The sequence below is a fragment of the Denticeps clupeoides genome, chromosome 6 (genome assembly GCF_900700375.1).
Source record: "Denticeps clupeoides chromosome 6, fDenClu1.1, whole genome shotgun sequence".
NCBI classification, from domain to species: domain Eukaryota; kingdom Metazoa; phylum Chordata; class Actinopteri; order Clupeiformes; family Denticipitidae; genus Denticeps; species Denticeps clupeoides.
This window is the reverse complement of record NC_041712.1, coordinates 18,293,863-18,314,341: the sequence shown is the minus strand read 5'-3', so window position 1 is coordinate 18,314,341 and position 20,479 is coordinate 18,293,863. Positions and strand designations below refer to the sequence as shown.

At 43.6% G+C, this 20,479-nt stretch overlaps 3 protein-coding genes across 4 annotated transcripts in view; 2 read left to right on the top strand and 1 right to left on the bottom strand.

Annotated features, from left to right (window-relative positions):
* Window positions 1-7,091: 7,091 nt before the first annotated feature.
* On the top strand, window positions 7,092-10,189 carry agtr2 (angiotensin II receptor, type 2). The gene is made up of 2 exons (XM_028983948.1): window positions 7,092-7,417; window positions 8,694-10,189. Exon 2 carries the CDS (start codon window positions 8,756-8,758, stop codon window positions 9,836-9,838), a length of 1,083 nt encoding a protein of 360 aa, XP_028839781.1. The 5' UTR covers window positions 7,092-7,417; window positions 8,694-8,755; the 3' UTR covers window positions 9,839-10,189.
* A 244-nt stretch (window positions 10,190-10,433) lies between these two features.
* sh2d1aa (SH2 domain containing 1A duplicate a) lies at window positions 10,434-14,090 on the top strand. Its single transcript, XM_028984468.1, has 3 exons — window positions 10,434-10,734; window positions 12,855-12,915; window positions 13,845-14,090. The coding sequence occupies exons 1-3, from the start codon at window positions 10,526-10,528 to the stop codon at window positions 13,971-13,973; spliced, it is 399 nt and encodes a 132-aa protein (XP_028840301.1). The 5' UTR covers window positions 10,434-10,525; the 3' UTR covers window positions 13,974-14,090.
* Window positions 14,091-14,192: 102 nt separating this feature from the next.
* tenm1 (teneurin transmembrane protein 1) overlaps window positions 14,193-20,479 on the bottom strand; it is a 165,048-nt gene continuing 158,761 nt past the window's right edge. For both annotated transcript variants that reach the window (XM_028982715.1, XM_028982716.1), the window contains exons 31-33: window positions 18,511-19,303; window positions 17,439-17,581; window positions 14,193-17,357 (exon numbers count right to left, since the gene is read on the bottom strand). In XM_028982715.1, the coding sequence (XP_028838548.1) occupies window positions 16,590-17,357; window positions 17,439-17,581; window positions 18,511-19,303 (1,704 nt within the window). In that variant the 3' untranslated portion in view covers window positions 14,193-16,589. The remainder of the gene's footprint in view (window positions 17,358-17,438; window positions 17,582-18,510; window positions 19,304-20,479) is intronic.

The following is a 20,479-nucleotide window of genomic DNA, read 5'->3' as shown; positions in this document are numbered from 1 at the left end:
TGTTCTGCAGTAGTCGTAATATTACTACTACTATTACTACTACTACTAGGATAACAATGCAATAATAGTTTAAGCTTGATGAAAGAAGGAATGCCTGAAACAAGTGTTGTTTTATTACTGGATCCTATGTGTCATTAATCATGTCAGAATAAGTTCCGCTCTGTTATTTCTCTGTGGAGATTTTAGCAACGAGAGAGAAAGAAAAAAAATTCATGAACCCGGCTGACCATTTTTATCCAAATATGGTCGTTGATTTTTATATATGAAACAAACCCCTGTGTGACCCTAATGTCATGGGTATCTCATATTGACATTCTTTTGAGAGAATGGTGAAATAAAGCCTAAACTGTGGTGGCAGGAGACGGCTGTATCTACGAGTGCACCACCAATGAGTACGGACCCATAATTTTTAATTGACACTTAATGGACATTTTCATCTGCTATTGCATTCACAATTGGTAGTAGCCTAGTGTGTAACACACTCGCCTATGAACCAGAAGACACAGGTTCAAACCCCACTTACAACCATTGTGTCCATGAGCAAGACACTTAACCCTGAGTTAAGGTGAACTGTCCACGTAACTACTGATTGTAAGTTGCTCTGGATAAGGGCGTCTGATAAATCCCAAAAATGTAAATGTATACAGTTAGGAGTTAGGACTTATTGTATAAATAACTAAAATAAAACAATTTAAGTTAAATTATCCATGGCTGATACATTGCCTATAAATGTCATGTAATGTTGCTGTTGTGATGTCAGTATGATTTGTCTGTTTCTGCTGCAGACATGAAAAACGGTGCCTATTCAAGTCTTGATGGTGTTGATTTTAGGTATCGGTGAATTTGTTTGAGTCTGGAATTGGTATCAGTGCATTCCTAGCTGCATTTGAATCAATTGTTGTTCTCTGATATGTTATGTTTGGAGGGATCTGGTCTTGGCCTGTCCTTGTAAAGATGGATTTAATAAATCCAGACTGTAGCACAGTATAAAAAGTACAGACTGTTGAAACCTGCTGGCGCCACAAGCTGCAACTGCGATATAGTTAGACCTTCCAGCGTGTAAAAGAGTGCAAGCATGTCTCAAAAAAAGTAAATGGGTGCCAAAAAAAATAAAAATAAATTAAATTGGCCATCTTAGTCATAAAAAATAAAAGTACAAGTTTCACCTGTGTTGGCGGGGTCTCTCCTGACAGGAGGAATTAACTGAAACCACTCAAAAATATGATTTGTCAGAAAATGGCTCTTTGAAGAATATCTTGTTTTTTTAATATAGGAAATTATTGAGAAGGTAGGCTACAATTAATAATTAATAACATAAATCAATTCCCTTTGTGACATGTACACACTCACTATTCAAAACCACTTCATCCTGGGACAGGGTGGGGACTCATGACACACATGACTTCGGCCTATGGCAGGAAAACAGGAGAACCCGGAGGAAACCTGCACTAAAATTGAGAGAGCATGCAAACTCCACTCACACAGAGCCGAAATAAACTCTTTTTTAAAGAACTATAAAGTCCTGAAACTAAGTTCTTAATTATAAAAGTATTAAAGACAATAAAATTTACCATGAAGTTCTACCCCTACATTTCAGTAAACGAAAGCTTCAGTCAGTGGGAAATAAATTTGTTTTTCCAGCAGTTATTTCACCACAATGCACTTTTTTAAAAATTGTAACTTTTTTCTGAAAATCCAGAGGAAAACTTGACATGGGATAAAGGATCATGGGTGAATTTAATAAAAATATGTCCATACTTGAATTCAAACAAAACTGCATGATTTCCCAGATAGCTGTTAAATGACTTTTTAATTTGATAAGAGCAGCAGCCACAGCCCAAAATACAGCCAGGCCCATAAATATTAGGACATCGACAGAATTCAAATTTCTTGGCAGATGTCCCTGACTGTATCTGCATTTGCTGGTGCGGTTGGCAGATGTTTGGCTTGTTGGGTCAATATTTGTCTCGTTCCCAACATGGGAATGGGCAAAGTGTTCTTTATTTGTCTGCGAGTGGTCGGGTCGGGTTTGAGGGACACTGAAGAGTCAGACTGGGCTCTATTTTTGGTGCTGGGGGGTCCGCTGCTGAGACCCCCTGATCTGGAGCAGATCAGTAGTCCGCTGGATGTCATAGAGGCTGCTTCCTCTGGGGCTCTTGTTATGTATGAGTGAGTAGATGTCACTGAGGCATTGTCCCCTGGGACCTCAGGCTTCAGTACATGGCGATCCCGCTTTTCCCGCACCTCCCACTTCTCAAGCCTTGCTGTTTGATTAACCAACTTTTTTTTTTGCCACATATGGGTCATTGTGGTTTGGGACATTGTGGCTGTAACTGAATGTTCCCTGCGAAGTTCTGGACTAACCAACCTACAACCTCCCTCAAACCCTGACTGTGTTAGGGCTTAATTGTTCCCTTGACTACTGCTCCCCCATCTTAGCTTCCTGTGTATTTTTGGGTCCCACAGACACCCCCTTGTCTTCCTCTCCCACGTGCTTACTTCATTTTTCTTTCTACTCCCATCTGCCTATATCTGTCTATTCACTTTGTTAACTCAAATGTTATGTTTGTTTGTAACTTCATCATTACATAACCTCATGTGTGTCATTTCATAGTCCTGCGTCTTAGGTTGTGTTCCATAAAAAGTGAATGTGAAGTGATTGTCATTGTGATACACTGCAGCACAGCACACAGTGACGCAACAAAATCTGTCCTCTGATTTTAACCATCACCCTTGGTGAGCAGTGGGAAGCCATGACAGATTCCCGGGGAGCAGTGTGTGGGGACGGTGCTTTACTCAGTGGCACCTCGGCGGAGATTCGAACCGGCAACCTTCTGATTACAGGGCCACTTCCTTGACTGCTAGGCCACCACTGCCCAACAAAGATTGCCGCGACCCGGATTAAAAATCCATAAATAATGCAAGACCCATAAATGAGTAGGCGCATCCAAACGTTTGACTGGTAATCAAACAGGTCAGAAGTAAAACATCAACTCTTCTTCTCACAGTTCTTCTAAATGATCCTGCCATCATTTCGCAATTGTAGATTTCACAATTGCATATGCATGAAGAAGGCTTGGCATTCACTTTGGAGGTTACAGTCTCTGAAGCATCTGCATCTTGGCAACAAAATCAGCTTTTAAGAGTTAGCTATGTGTAACCTTTTGGCTTATGAACAATGTGCCTCTTTTATCTCAAGTCATGTGCAATCATTATTATTTAGAACTGTGGTCATTGCTCTCTGAAGGCTCACCCAATTGCACCTCAAAACTTTACACTCCTGCTAAAACACACATGTAACTTATTGTAAAGTTCAAAATTACGAAAGTTTTTCTATGTTTGCTTGAGCACAACTGGTGAACACCTGCATTTTTGGAGATAAACTGATGATTAATCCAATTTGGTAGGTTGCTTTACTCATTTCACAGGAACTGGGTACTCCTGAAATACTTGCACCCACGCAACTAGACTCAAGAGCAGTGTCTACCCATTAAGACTGGGCAGATAATCAATCATTTTTATAATATCCATGAAAAAATAAAGTAACTAACTTAACTGCATTTTTGTTTGACCTGCCAATTACGTCAAATGGGACAACAAATACAAACACATTCATTAATGGATTCAGCAGCGATATGAATAAAAGCATGAAACCCTGTTTTGATTATGTCAATCAATATATTTTGGGGGGAAATGATCAATACCAAACTACAAACACTGTCTAATATAAATGATTGGAAGTCTTTGAAGTTCTTTGATGCCAAATGCAACATCTGTAAAAAAAGTAGGAAGTTAAGTTGTTCACACTATTTGATATATGGTTTTTGTGACATGGAATGAGGAAACAGGAAATGGGTCTCACGTACATAGCAGTGGGTTCTCATGACCCCCCCCCCATCACTGTTCTCACAACTAACATTTTTCTCATCTACAAAATACTGAGCAGTGAGTGTCACCATTGCAATTATTATTAGAACCCCATAAGAAACTGAAATTTGATGATATTCCAGGACATTCTTTCGATGTTGGTCGATCCTGTTTTACTCTGATTCCAATGTCGGTACGTCCAAATTTCCAATGCGTCCACATATCCCATTTCATCTTGCAAAACAGGTTCTGTCATAATTAAAAGCAGAGGTGGAGAAGAATCTGTGGAACAACCTATGGATGCCATTTTAAAGAACAGCGTGTACTAGGTGCTGTGAACAGATGGATTGAATTTATTCTTCGCTGTTTGCAATTTTACCACAAAACAAGACCAGACCAGTGTGAAAGATTCAACAAAAACCATCAATCGAGATCAATATTTGTCAGAAACTGTGGGCATCAGTCAACAGCTTTGAGTGAATTTACATTTCTGAATAGGAATTTTTGTGCAATCCCCAGAGGATGCCTAGTATTTTGTTTTCAGTGCCGCACATCACACTAGTGGAAACTGGAACTGGAGACTGGAGTCTCCGTGTTTATGTCTGTGGAATGGAGAAAGAACAATGGCCAAAGAAACATTGCAAATCTTCTAAGCACAGAGTTTGGGGGTCTTGAAAGACACAGAACCTTCTTCCTTGCCCATGAAAAAGAAACTGCTGTTGAATATTTTTACATTTACAGTTATCCATTAGCATTAACATATGCCATATTTGCGAAAAACTGACAAACTGTATGAAAATGACTGATTTTTCTCTGTGAAGTCCTTTCCAGCACATCCCAAAGACTCTCAGTAGGGTTTAGGTCAGGTCTCATTCTCCCTTAGCCATCGCTGTACAGCCTGATGATTTCAGAAATATTCCATTGCCAGTAGGAAAGTAAAGATGAGTCACAGATAAGTTTTTTGACGTATAATGTTGTGCAACCCAGACCCGACCAACTGAAGCAACCCCAGACCATAACACCGCCTTCGCAGGCTTGTACAACAGGGACTACTCATTCGGACTTCAAAAATGGTGGTAACTGCAGGCACGGAAAGCATGATGAACTGCCTGTTCCTCTCTCAGTCCTTCACATATAAACTGGCAGATCCTGCTACAGTTTAACCTCTGAAGCCGCCGTTAAAGTCAGCTGCTGATGAATTGAGAGTGGGGAGCAGCAGTCTGTTCGCCCCGCTAACGTTTGCAGTGCGAGTTATTCAGAGTTTGCTCCTCAGGCGAATGGTAAAGTAGCTCATCAGGCATTTAACATGCAACAGTTGGGTGGTAGTAGCCTAGTGGGCAACACACTCGCCTATGAACCAGAAGACCCGGGTTCGAATCCCACTTACTGCCATTGTGTCTCTGAGCAAGACACTTAACCCTAAGTTGCTCCAGGGAGACTGTCCCTGTAACTACTGATTGTAAGTCGCTCTGGATAAGGGCGTCTGATAAATGCTGTAAATGTAAATGTAACAGTTGGTTTATGAGAAGACTGACTGGCCCTAAATGTCATGTACCCTTGCCTGCCTCTCAGCTGGGTGGATAAAGGAACAGCTCTATGATTACTATTTATGGACCCGATAAATGCCCTTTTCTAATATTGACTGCATTAAAAACAGACTTTGTGCCAGTGAAAGGCACAAAATCATTGCCTACCTCTCTTAATTGTTCAGAGTTGTGTTTGGGCCAATCAGAATGACACACCACCTCACCTTTAAGAGGCAGTGGTGCGTGATCTGTGGTGGAATGCTATTAATACGTTGTGTTTAACTGGTAAATCAGTTAGATTTTTTTGGCTGAGTGCAAAGTGAAAATGTGTGAGTGCATCACAAAACAGTGAACCCTGTATGCATAACCCTATATTAATGTAAATTAACAAATTAAAGGAAATATTTTACATTTATCAGACGCCCTTATCCAGAGCAACTTACAATCAGTATTTACAGGGACAGTCCCCCCCTGGAGCAACTTAGGGTTAAGTGTCTTGCTCAGGGACACAAATGGTAGTAAGTGGGATTTGAACCTGGGTCTCCTGGTTCATAGGCGAGTGTGTTACCCACTAGGCTACTACCACCCTATGCATTTTATTTAGTTTCAGGCTCAGTTGCACTTCATAATGTACAGCAGCTAACAGGCACTGTTCTCACCCGAGTTCCTCAAATATAATGTAATAATGTGCCACAGTCTGCATAAAAGACAGTTCAATCCATGTAAAATGCATGCAAGATCAGTGAGAAAATAAACAATGTGCCCTCAGACATCTGCAATCCCTGGTGGAGAAGGTGGAAAAAAGTGCCTTCGGTTTGCCTTATGAGTCTTATTAGTGTCTTTCTAATGTGACAAATACAACAAATGTGAAATTTCACACTTTCTTATTGTTGAAAACAAAATAGATGTATAAATGCAACTCAGAGACAAAAACAGCTGGAATCCTTGGCAAAGCCAACATTCAACAGAGTGAAGCTGAAAGGAAAAATAAATATCGGAGAGTCCGCGGAAGTGGTGGAGAGAAATAATCGGCCGTCAGAGGAAAACATCTCAAATTCCATGTAATCAGCTAATCTGCTAAATATGTTTATTAGTGCATACGCCCCCCCCGTCCCCCGTCCCCCCCGTCCCCCGTCCCCCGTCCCCACCCCAGGGAGATACTCCCTACATCAGCACACATGCGCTTCAGTGACGTCTTCAGGAAACAGGGACTCCATGGTTGCTCTCCACTTTCTGGCTCTCTTGATGATTGCCCTTGTGTCCCCTTCAATGCAACTATAATTAGTGACATCACATAACGAGTTTAACAAAAAAATCACACCCAAGACGTGGCCTGGGCCTCTGAACCCGGTGAGGTCATTCTCCAGCGTCACAGCAACTCGAGAGAAATGCCACAAATCTAGTTCAAAGTTTCTCATGTTCTAATTGGACATGTAACCCTCATTAAATCCTCATTATAGTGGAGGAACCAGGTTCTTCTGGCACTTTTATGGACTTTTTATCACATTACAATAATGGTTGGACTGAGGGTTGGTATTTTCCATGTTTTGTTGTTGTTAGACCCACTCCGGTTGCAGATTTTAATGGAGGTTGAACCTTTGAGCCTCCATGGGAAACAAAATCTGAAGAAAACATCTTGATTGAATTCACGCACCATACAAGCTGTGTGGACGTCACTTTCCTATTTACGGCAGTTTGGGGACTGGCTTATCTGACGCTAAGATGGCAAAACCCCGGACATCTGGCGCACAGTCACTTCAATTTCCAGAGCTCTCCACCAGAGTAGTCCCATAGGACTCTGGCCATAAAAGTCCATCTACATCGGCGAGTTAACACACACACACACACACACACACACACACTTGGAAAGCTAGTATTTGCGATTCTACTGAGCTTCACTAAACTTCAGCAGATCTACATTAACCAGCAGAGGAACTTTGAGACCCGTGGTTCTCCCGTTCTTGACAGGACCAGATGAGATGGAAGAAAACTGACCTGGCGTGAAGTGGAGCATTCCTTCCAGAGTGAGTTCAAGTCAGATTTTCAGTCATTTTTTGTTGCTGTGTGAAGATCTTGTATAAAACCTGTGCTATTACTCAGTATTCTGCATATCCTGTGAATCGTTTATACTGCGCTTGCTAATCTCGGTGCATTCCACTCTGGTAAATATGCTGTTGTTTTAGGACACAGAGCTTGAATATAAAATGTCGCACCCTTTCCGCCTGCTAATATGATTTTAATCGTGGGGTGAAGATGTGTCACTGTTTGCACAAGATGATATCTGAAGAGATCGTTTACCCGTTTCCATTAATATTTTCTGTAAAAACAAATTTGGGTATCAAATTAATATTTCACTCGCATACCTGAGTTTATTAAGTGACAACATTTACAGCAGTTTTATAAAAAGCAAACTACTACTAGAGTTTCTATAGAACAGTTTTATTTATTGTGTGACAAAAGGACATAGGTGGATTCTTTCAATGAACATATTTTAAAGCATTGTGGATCAAATTCTTGCATTTTCACTATGGTCATATCTTCCATGTCTATAATGACTTGATGATATGGTGTTTCGAGTACGGTTTCCTCAGTGGGAATCAGAGCAGGCTTTGTATGAGTTACATAAGGTTGTGTGGTGCTTTGGTTGGTGGGATCACTGGGGCTCCTTCAGCTGCGTATAGAGGAGCGGGATGGGTGCATCAGAAGGAGGAGGAGGAAGGGAGGTTTCTCAGGCTCAAACGTCCCCATGACGAGGAAATCAGAAAACCACAAGTTCCACACGCTATTTGCCTGCATGTACTGTAACACACACACACACACACACACACACACCCTTCCCTGTATATTCACTCCCATAACTTGAACCAGATGCCTTCTGATTTGGGACTAGCGGATAGGACAATTACACACGTCTGCGCTGGAGCCAAACTCTGATCTCTTAAAATCTCACACAGGTCCAACCTACTGTCCAGTGGGGGCTGCACCCTACTCCAGTTCATCCGGTTCATGTCAGACAACAGGTGGTGACAGCTTTCCATGCTGCGTCTTTCACACGCGACCCAACTCACCAGAGACGCAGCCCCCCTCTAACGAAAAAGCTCCTTTTTTGGCACTTGCATGAATTCCGCATGTGATTTAAGGCACTCTGAGGACCATTCATTATCCAGAGCATTAGTTTCGTAAGATTCCCCCATTTTCTGGGACTGATCTGTAAAAGACCTGTAAAGAGCTATTTATCACGTTAAAGGCTTTGACCCAGGAGAACGTCTCTGACCTCACACTTCTTTTTCCCTTCTTCAGGACCTCACTGGAGTGAAGTTGAGAGGAAGTTCTTAAAAATTGTGCAAGTGCGCGGGTTCTCCATGGATCCTGAAAGCGCACAGAACGTCTCCATTGTCCAAAATTATTCAGTGTCCTCCTGCGACTTGTACTCCCCCTCGGAATATAACAAGAGTCTCGTCCCTACTCTGTACAGCATCATCTTCCTGCTGGGCTTCCTGGGAAATGTTCTGGTGGTTTCTGTGCTGTGCCAGCGCTCATGTCGACGCACGGTGGCAAACACCTACCTGGTGAACCTGGCCCTGTCGGACCTCCTCTTCCTCTCCAGTCTGCCCTTCTGGGCTGTCTACTACTCCCTGGGTTACAACTGGGTGTTCGGCTGGGAGATGTGCAAAGTGTTTGGAGGCCTTCTGACCATCAACGTCTACTGCAGCATCTTCTTCATCACCTGCATGAGCGTGGACCGCTACCTGGCCATCGTCCACCCACTGCAGTCGCAGAGCAGCCGCAGCCTGTGCCGGGCGCGGGCCATCAGCGTGGCCATCTGGCTCGTGGCTTGCACCAGCAACGTGCCCAACATGCTCTTTCGCCACCTGCACCCACTGCCTGGGCTGAACGTGACGGCGTGCGTTCTTCAGTATCCCAGCACAAAGTGGCACTACGCCATGACCCTGTCTAAGTCGACCCTATGCTTTGTGCTTCCTTTCGGGGTCATAGCAACCTGCTACTACCGCATTGGCTGTCACCTGTTAGCCACGCCCACCATAAAGCATGGCACCGAGCACCTGGACCGAGTGCTGCGCATGGTGATTGCCGTGGTGCTGGCCTTCTTCCTGTGCTGGTTCCCGTTCCACGTACTCATGTTGCTCGTCACCACCAACTCCATGGCACCGTTCATGTCGTGCGAGATGGAGCAGACCGCGGAGACGGTGCTGCCGTTCACCATCTGCCTCGGCTTCTCCAACAGCGCCATCAACCCTTTCCTCTACTGCTTCGTGGGCCACCACTTCCGCGAGCAGCTGTGCCATCTGTACAAAGTCAAGGTCCCCAGGCTGTCCCAGAAGAGAGACTCAATCAGCACCCGTCTCAGCTCCTTCTCCAGGAAGCTCAGTGACCTCAGAGACACGGGGCCACCAGAATCTCCCCGCCTACAGCGGAGCCCCTAGGCGCAGGACGTGTCTTGTTATTCACACAGTGAAGGGTTCTCAGAGCAGTTTTATTGGCCCACAGGACAGTACATGCTGGGAGGGAAGCAAAGTGAGACATCTGCCATGTTCTTCCACAGCCAGAACTTTACAATGGAAAGCAGAAAGGGTTAAACAATGTATTCAAAACTCGTAATTTTACTGTTTTATTGTAACACCTAAAGTTTTATGTGAAAAGCGTGTTTGTCATGAGAAACGTGTCCATGACAGACTGAAACTATTTATCTGTCACTTTACCTTTGCTGGTTGTCTGGTATGTAAAAAAAAACGTCCCATTAAAATGTCACAAATACACTTTAAATAAAGCATACACACACATACACTGAAACTGCCTGGGTTATTTTCATCAGTTTACTTCACTTTTTAGTGACCAGTCATGTTCTGGGTAACAGCGTCACCATGTGGACACATTTCTGTACTGCGTTATTTCTGATAAGTATCGTGTCTCCACCTCTGCATCTTTCATTTAAATTCCATCAACATCCATTGTGATGGTCCATAACATCAGTGATCTTCGATTTAAGAGAGTCACAATCGAAAAAAAGACTGACACATGGTGACCCAAAGGAGCTGTAAATATAATAATCAGTTTACTCTTAAACAAAGCATGCAATTAATATAAAATGTCACTATCACTTTAACTATCATATGTTTCCTGTGAGGAAACCATGTCTCTTCCTGTCAGTGCTGGCTGAGTCAATGTGTCACTTTTGTGGCGGGATGGAGCACTTACTGGTGTACCACAGGCACATCAGCAAGACTGAAGCCGAGAAACTCCTCGGTGAGATGGACAAGGACGGCAGCTACCTGATCCGAGACAGTGAAACGGTGCCCGGCACGTACTGCATTTGTGTGCTGTGAGTATTTATGGCTTCCCTCAGATTTCCGAAACAAATTTCTGTGTGTTGTGTGTCCTCCTCCAATCTCGCATCTCATCCGGTTACATAAAGAACATCTGGAACAGAACAAACAATGGTGTCTGAAAACCCACTGGTCTGTGAAACCAATGTGTCGTGTCTGACGGTTCGTGGAGTGCACGTGGATTTTAATTAATCCAGAAATAGACTGACTGTCTCACGCCATCCACTGATGTGTGTTTTGTGTGATCAAGTAAACGTCGATGCAAACCAAAAATATACCGGTATGGCCAGATGTCCAGTAGGACAAATACATCCAGAGCTTTGCAGCAAAATACAAGTGGAACTCTCTCTGTACAGTCTGTACATCATATCACTAGTGTTGGCTGTAAAGTTTTGATTGCACAATGTAGAAAGAGAAAAACTGTGCAAGAATGTTCTTAACTGCACACAACATGGTTAGCAGAATAAATGTATTGAAGTGTGATAATGATGTGTCACAAAAAAAAAAAATGGAACACTATTTAAAAAAAAAAAAAAAAAATACTTCACACAGTGCATCCTTCTGGTTCACACAAACAAGCCACAAAAGCTCGATGCATTAAATATATACGTTTTGCTTCTAGATCTATTGTCGACATCCTGGACCGGTCCTAAGACCATTCTTTACTTGCTACTAAATCTTGCACAACTACCAGATCCCCACCTTATAATTTGCCGGGTTGCAGCACTTATTTATTAAGCAAATAAATTTCATCCATTTATTACTTATTGAACTGATTTACACTTTGTTTGCAAATATGCTTTGAAATATTAGTGATAGTACTGTATTGTTATTTATTAGAGTATATATATATATATATATATATATACACACACACACACACACACACACACACACACACACTACTCACAATAAGATATTTGTAGACAATTGTATTGGGGTGATAGACACACCTCATTTTGTGTTTTCCATGTAATGTCTCATTGTGTACAGGTGTGCCTTATTTGTCCAATACTAAGAGACAACCTTTCTCAATGGGGCATCAATTTCAACATTTTGTGGGTATAAAAAGCTGGTATTGTCTGTAAGTCATTCCAAGTTCATCATTCAAACAGCCATTAACTCACAACGTCACCTGGCCATGGCACGCCTTCGGGGTGGTGGCAGGCAGTCAGATGTTGCTTGACTTTCATCAAGACATGGAACTACTGGCAAAGTTCATGACAACCCCAGGAGTGGAGTGCCATGAGTGAAAGACCACAACGATGACCAGTACATAAGGATCTATTCACTCAGACATCGTTATGCAACTGCCACACAGCTTCAGGCCCATTTACGAGAGGCGATGGTGCTAGGGTTTCCAGACAAACCATTCGAAACAAACCCCCCTTACTGTTGCGGATGACTCAGTTGACACCAAGACATGAACGTTTGCAGTGGGAACAACACCATGTGACCTGGACAATGCAGCAGTGGTCTACCATCCTGTTCACTGATGAGTGTCGCGTCAGCATTGCTGGAGAAGGCGAGGTGAGCAATACGCTGGTCCCCAGGGTTTGTTTTGGTGGAGGAGGTGCAACAGTCTGGGCAGGTATCACCAGTCAGCACAAAACAGATTTAGTAATTGTACATGGCCCAGTCACTGCACGTTCTGACCTCAGAGACATCATTGAACCCCAATCCCACCAGCAAACTGCCTCATATTGTGTGGCCATCAATGTCTCCTGACCTGAACCCCATGGAGCACATCTGGGACAAGTTGAAGCAGAGACTGAATGATCATACCCCACCTCCACGAGACCTGGCAGAACTGTGAGTAGCACTTGTGGAAGAGTGAAACGCATTGGCTCAGAACAACATCACGATGGCTGGTGAGGAGCATGAGACGTCGCTGTCAAGCTGTCATTGTGGCAAATGGTGGAAACATCCCTGTTATTGTCTAAATATTGGGGGCAATAAATATTAAACTAATGAAAAGTGTTTCTTCTCATACATTATTAATAATATCAAAGGGAACTTTTACTTATTAAAATTCAGAGCAAATAGGAAAAGCACTCATGTAAATAACAATTTACCTGACTTATTGTGAGTAGTGTATGTATGATTTTTTTTATAGGTGTAGAGGATGTGTTTACACCTACAGACTGTACCAAGAAACTGGACTCTGGACAGTAGAGGTAGGAGCGTGGGAATTTACCACCTCATGCTTTCATTTGAGGATTACTTTGAGATATTGAAATGAGCTGATGCTGAATAGACAGCTGAACAGGAACTGGCACTTTTGCTGAAATTGAAAGCCGAACTCGAACTTGTCATTGATTCCTGTAGAGAATGAAAGATTTTAAAAGAATAGTTTGCTAATGAACACACTATAAATAGCCCATTGGGCAGCTGAAGCATTGTTTTCAGGTTTGAGAAAAGAGACAGGATCATCTTGCCCCTTTTAATTTTTGGAAAAACGTTGAACATTTTCAAAGTGAAAGAGATCATTTTTTAAAATCTGTAACATGTACCTTGAAAGTTTGAAGCCTGCTCTTCATTTGCTTGTGTCATGGGTGAATATGACTTGCCATCTGCCATCTTTTCTGGCACCAAAACAGTCAGGTCAAGATCCTTTAAGTCCTGTAAGTTTGGGAGGTGGTGCATCCATGTTCTTCCAGCATATCCAATTCAACCATTGGCTTAGGCCAATTCAACACCTCAATCTTGTTGTGTTCCTTGAGCCATTTTTTAATAGTTTTTTGCAGTGTGGCAGGGTGCAAACTTATGCTTCAGCATAATCCACTGGTGTATTAGCAAACAGGATTGTCAGGCAGCAAATCCAGTTCAAAAGTAATCATTGCATGTCTAATTTTCAGAAAATACAATACCTAAGGCAGTGAGCGAGTAAGTTTGTGATCCAGTTAAGTAACTCCAGTTGAGTAGAACAAAAAATTGGCATCACTGAACGAAGAACAATATCTTCCAGTAAGGGAAATTTGTTGTAAATATAACATGAATTCTCTGTGGTCAAAAAGGTTATGAACGGTAAAATATTAAAATGAGTGTAAACAAATCGTGGATTTCTTCTTCTTTTGTCATTAACTGACTAACTTGCCCTTTTTAGACTGAATCCGGGACCAAAGAGCGTCTCTTCAGAAACGTGAGGAACCTGGTGGAAGCTTTTCAGAAGCCAAATCAAGGCCTTGTCCTACCACTTCTTTACCCTGCAAATGTCAACAGTCCACCTAACTGAAAGGAAGCTTTTCATTCTTCACAAACAGCACATGCGTGTTTTGTAGTGTCAAAATGTACTTAATGTACTTATTATTTATTAATTAAAAAACAGTTATTTGTTCTTTTAACATTTTAATTTAACATTAATAAATGTTTTTGAACAACAAACATGCAAAAGAGTGTTTATGAATGAGACCAGAGTGCAGGAAGAGCAAAGATGCACAAAAGACTTGGAAAAAAGGTTTAACCAGCACATTTATTTATTAAAAGGCAAATGTCCAACGTGCCTTGTTTTAAACGGGAACTTTCCACAGCCTGTAAGTGAACTGCTTTAGTCTATGTACAGCTGCTCAGAAGCACTGACAGTCATACAGAGCGCCCTCTCCACGAGAGGGTGGGAAAGGTGGGTGCCATCAGCAACTTCATGGTGATGTCATCATCGGTCGATGCGGCACACGCCTGTTCACAGTCTTCCAAGAGACTGTAGCAAGGCATGCTGGGAAACCAGTCCACAACTCTCACAAAGCATGTCCAGATTGAGCGTGATGAATTTGATAAAACAAATTTACAAATCAGTGTTGTAAAACGATCAATACATTAAAAAAACAGCAATAAAATACAACAGTACGGCAATACAGCAATCAGGATGTCTTGAAAGCAGCAACAAGAGTTTCGGTGCTTAGCAGTGTGATGAGATTAGAAGACACTACTGCATGGACGTTTGGCAAAAGAAGAACTCAACACGAACATGTTGAGTGGGGCCTTCACAGCCAACGAATTGAAACCCTGTAAAACATGAGGATTTATACCAAAGCTAGATGGATTTGCAAGCCATCAACGGTTGATACATTTTGCTAAAATGTCACTTTTTATATAGCCCATGACAGCTTTAAATCCATAAAAAGATATCAACACTTATCATACACCAGGCATTGTAAAAATGACACAAAACCATCCAAAAAAAATGTATAAACCATGGATGAGCAAGAAAGTAAAGGTTTGTGTGCATGTACTTGTGTTTTGGTGCACGATTTCATTCAAGGTAAAGTTTACAGCTCGTTAAATCATCAGATCAACGTTAAGTTCATGAGACCGCACACCCAACCATCATACCACTTCAGAACATGTCTACGCCTTCCTAACCACTTATATACGCTTATTTATTTAATATGGGCAGGGCTACAATAACTTCATTATTTTTGGTGCAAAACCATATAGTGTGAGTGAAGTGAGGACGGCACAGCTTGAATGTTGTGCGTTCAATTTTGTTAGATTTTGCTCTGCTGTGCAATTCTGACGATCCAATAACGGTCAATTTTAAAATCTGTATCATTCACAATTTTGATAAAGCTAACATTTGTATTTAAACTGCGGCATGTTAACACACTTTACTTTCAGTAAAAACATTAGAATATACAGCACATCCTCCACCGAAATGATTGATATCATGGATTAATGGTGGTTTTATTTTTGGAGCCTCAAATTAGATTCTGCTTCAATATAAATCAAATTTTTATTTATTTGATATATTTCTATCCATCCTTCCTGTTACCTTGTGAAGCCAGAGAACCAGGACTTTTGTCAGCGTCCCAGTACTTTTACTCTTTAAAGTCTCTTGTGAATGTGATTTAAGTCACTTCAAAGATTCTTTTCCAAAGTAAAAGAGAGGATTACACCAAACACATTGGATTAAATGAAAGGATTTTAGGATTAAAGGATGTATTGGTTTAAAGACGAAACTGTTGGCTCTACCAGGGAGATAAAATGATGACACCCATGAGTTTTTTCGCTTCTTTTGGGAAAAAAAAAGTGTGTTCTGCTTTTCTGTATCACAAGCATCATGTGTAAGTTAAAGCACGGACATGAAAACAAACTAAAATGATCCACTGGTTCCCCAGCGCTTCTACAGCAGAGGTGGAGTGAGTCAAGCAGACTGCAGCTGTATCTGCTGTATCTCTTCATATTTTTCCTTTTTTCTTTTTTAAAGCAGAAAAGGCACAAGTTCCACTGCGATAATGTTTCATATCTCTACATCAAGGGCTTCATACAAAAGTAGACTGTACATATTTCAGCAAGAACAATGAGCTCCCTCTGCTCCCCATTGCACTGTTTCATCCCACAAATAAGCTCTATTCACAAGATCACGTACAGTAGTTACCGGTAACAACACATTTTTTTTCCTGTTAAGCACTTGTTCTTCCTAAAGCACTTGCTATTTACAATTCCCTGTGTCTCTAACACACACTCGCACCCGCAAAACACGCGGCGCCTCCCAGTCACACGCGTATCGCCAACACTGCATTCGATTTTGGTTCGCGGAAAAACACAGGCGGAGCAGTGGAATCTGGCGCGGGGTCCAGCGTGTCGGGCCCGGTCTGATCTTCTTCTTGCCGGTCTGAGTTCTTCTTTTCCTGTTCTCTCTTCGGACCAGAGCAGGCCCGGCGCGCCACGTATCTTGAGGGAAAGGTGAGAAAGGAGAGGAGGACCGAAGGAACGAAATACCATCATGTGTCATGGTTTGAAGGCCGTTGTCTCCCCCCTGCTGGAGGTGAAGGTCCTTGTTGTAGAAAAGAGCGGTGGAGGGCGTCGGTGGAGGGCGTGGGGTTTGTGCGTAGGCGTGTCTTTGGTGCCGCTGTTACCTGCGCCCGGTGTCGGTGTGCCGCAGGAAGTGGACGTTGAGCGGGCTGTCCGCCAGCTGGGGGTGCTGCTCCACGGGCAGGGCGTAGAGCCCCTCGTACCCACCGACCCGGCCCTCCTCCAGCAGCTCGCGCCTCTCGCTTTCTGTCCACGCCCGAGACCCGCCCTCCCCTTCCTGGACACGCCTCCGCTCGCGGGCCCACGCCCCCTGCACCGCCCGCAGACGCGCCTCCTCCAGCAGCCGGGCCCGTTCCTCGTCGGGGGACGACCCGTACCGCATGTGGAAGCACAGCGGCCCTTGCTGCAGCTGGATGTCGGCGAAGCGGCGCGTCCGGCCGCCCACCACAGCGCTCATCTGCGCCACCGACACGTTCACGCCGTTCTCCAGCACGCGAGCCCCGCCCAGGCCCAGCCCCAGACCCCCAGCTGCGCCCAGGTCGGCCTCCAGGGGCCCCGCCTTGGTGAAGTGATGGGTGTCGAGCCCATCCGTGGTGAAGTGCAGCTCGCGCAGGTACACCGCCCCATTCAGCACCGATGCTACGCGCCGACTGTCCTCGCTCGCCACGCCGATGATCTCCGTGGACACCACGCCGTCCCGGATAGCAAATTTCACACCTTTCCCGAAGATGGAGGAGAGGGCGGAGAATTGGGGTCGCTGGCCCTGACGCCCTTCTAGTCTGTCGTTGGCTGGGCTCATGGGGAGGCGGTCCAGAGAGATGAAGTTACGCAAGTGCTTCTGCAGCTCACACTGAATACCCAGAACCACCTGCAGCGAGAGCGAGAAAACACTTTCAAACTGATGTTCCTTCAAACATCAGCATTGGTAAGAACTTGCTCTTGGTCTCACCTTGCTAGGATCCCAGTCCTGTGTCCTGGTCTGGGTCTTCATCATCTCATACGTTTGCTCCATGCTCTCCACTTCTGGTTTAGGAAATCCGGGAACCACGTTGTGCAACTGGAACCCAAAGAGCTGCAGCCAGCTGCTGATATCTGTAGAGGCAAGATCATGAATTAGATCTTTTACCGGATTTCAGTGCTTTCAAAATCAGCAACATCCAAATCAATTTGGTCCTGTTTAAGATGATTAAGTGTGAATAAGAAACAAGACATTTATCAAAAGTTACAAAAGTTCTGAACTGTTCATCAGAAAACATCTCCTTTTGTACTGTCCTTTATAGTGGGCATCTTACGAGATCAGTCCAAGGGCACAGCGCCCTCATAGAAACCTGTGACAAAGAACCTGCCTTGCGTGGTCTTCAGTGACATAAGGCCTAATGGCTTCTAAGTTGTATCATTGAACTTTACAGCAGAATCAGGGCATCTGACTGCGATCGACTGGGGTCGTGCAACACAACTGACCTCAAAACATGAACCAAAACATGCACACATTGGAAAGAGAAGCTGAGATTAGCTTTTAAAATGAACAGGGCAAAAACCAATTAGCTCAGTGTGAACACACCCATCATTGCCCACCTGAATGCTGTATCATGGTATATACATATACATGATTTTTGTCCCAGTTCCATGAATACATAACTTCACCGTGGTCATCCATGACAAAATCCATAGTCAGAACGGTGCAAGTTATGTGAGGAGAGGGGCAATTGTGGTGTCTTACAGTTGTATCCGCAATATACAAGTGTAAAAAACTTGCTGAGTATGACAATGATGTAAATCGTATCATATAACCTTCAGTCATAAGATCCAAACTCAACTAAACTGAAAACTTATGGGAAATAAGTGACAATCATTAGAACACCCAATTTCTTTATAATATGTTCTTTTTAAAGCTGTTCACCTCAGAAAGAGATGTCTGTACATATATGTATTTATAGAATGTTAATTAAAATTTGCACAAAACATCAACACTGATTCATGGTTCCTTTTTAGAACCTTCCTTGTTCTGATCCACCTCCTACCTGTGGTGAAGCGGGTGACATCCTGCAGCTTGCCCAGTGGGTAGTTGTTCTTGAAGGCATAAAGGTTAAAGGGTTTGGGCTCAATACTAAGCTCCTTCCACAATCCAAAGTTGGGTGTGGTCCAGCGGCCTGCCACAACATCGTAGTCACGGTGGCCCAGGTGGACAAGACGTGTGAAGGAGTCGTGGAGTCCACCCTGGAAACCGAGCACCAGGGAAAAGGTGGGATTGGAGTCTTGGTAGACATCCCCATAAGGCGTGTAGCGGATCTCCTTAATGACACGCCCACGACTGCTGAACACGGCCAGTGGTGTGCCAGCATTGTCGCAGGCCACGTAGAACTCCTCGCCACTGCTCATTTCCATGGCGATCAGGTGGCCTTGCATGTCGTAATACAGCGAGGTGATCTGCGAGCTGGAGAGGTTGTAGAGATGGGTCACCCGCGTCGGCTCCGTCAGGTCTGCGTAGAAGAACTGCAGCTGCTGCCCGTCGCTGGTGCGCCGTGCCACCCGGCGCCCCAGGCCGTCGTAGCGGAACCACACACTGTGCTGCGAGTCACGGTCAAAGGCTCGCATCAGGAGCCCGTTGGAGCTGTACTCAAAGAGCATGCTACCTCTCTGGCGCAGGAACCCGTCCTCGTCCACGCGGTACTGGATCTCGCCCAGACGAGTGATGCGGTCGCGAAGGTCGTAGCGCAGCGGCGTCAGTCGGGCACTGTTACCATGGCTCAGCAGGTTGATGTTGCCATTTAAGTCATAGCTGTAGCGCCACTGCGGACGTTCATTCACCGACACCTGAGGGACAGGGGAAGAGATCTTCATGTTTCATGTCCTGGACGTTTTAGAGTCATGGGATGAAAACGTAGGTTCTTACTTTGCTATGAATTTTAAAATGGATACAAGCGAACACCATTATGTGGTAAGACGTATCCTGTGTTGTAACTGCTTTTCGTTCTGAAGCTCTTTGATGTTCAGGGTCATATTGTCCAAGTGTTCTAAGATTTCAAATTCAAATTCAAATGCAAATTTTATTTGTCACATACATAGTCATTAGTGGTGGGCCGTTAATGGCATTAACGTGCTGCGTTAAAGTGAGACTCTTATCGGGCGATAAAAAAAATATCTATTCACAAACTTGGGTTGGGAGCTGGGTCTATACTGCGCAAGCTATGATGACTTTCACCTTGATATTTTAGCGCGGATGTATACCTAGCCGAATTGCACTGTAGGGGGCGAGAACAAGTCTTCAAACTGGGAAATTACACCATCAAACGTGACGTGGTAACATGGATGCAGCCAAGAAGCCGCCGGGTTTGCTTCAGGGAAAATGTATTTTTAAGAAGCTTCCCAATGGAAACATTGACAAGACTAAGGTTGTTTGCACCTTGTGCGAAGCGGAATTAGTTTACTGTAGGAGTTCTTCCAGTCTCAAGTACCACCTAAACGCAAAGCATCCGTTAGCTAAGTACTGATGTAGTGCAGGGGAAGAGTCGTCGTCAAACTACTATGTTTGAGTGCAACCGAGGCAAGTACATCTTATTGAACATTATTTATTTTCATCACCAACTATCAAGCAGTTTGTGATGCATTTTGGAAACAGGAGATGAGTCCCTGGTCTAATGCGCCACCTGGCTTGAGAAACCCGTTCTCAAAGACTTACTTTTAGTCATTATTTGGGTAGCACACATATTCTGAATGCCTTCGGCAGAATTCAAATGAGCCATTTTAATCTAGATGAATCTAGATTAATTCCAAGATTACAGTGAGATTAATCTAGATTAAAAAATGAATCTATGCCCACCACTACTAGTCATACACGGTATGATATGCAGTGAAAAGTTTTTTGCGACTGCTACAGACCACAGTATTGCCAATGTTGCAAGTATACAATGAACCAATATGCAAATATTGCAAACATAACCAAATATTACACTTTTACGTCTTTAACATAAAATATGTGTAACAGGTAGG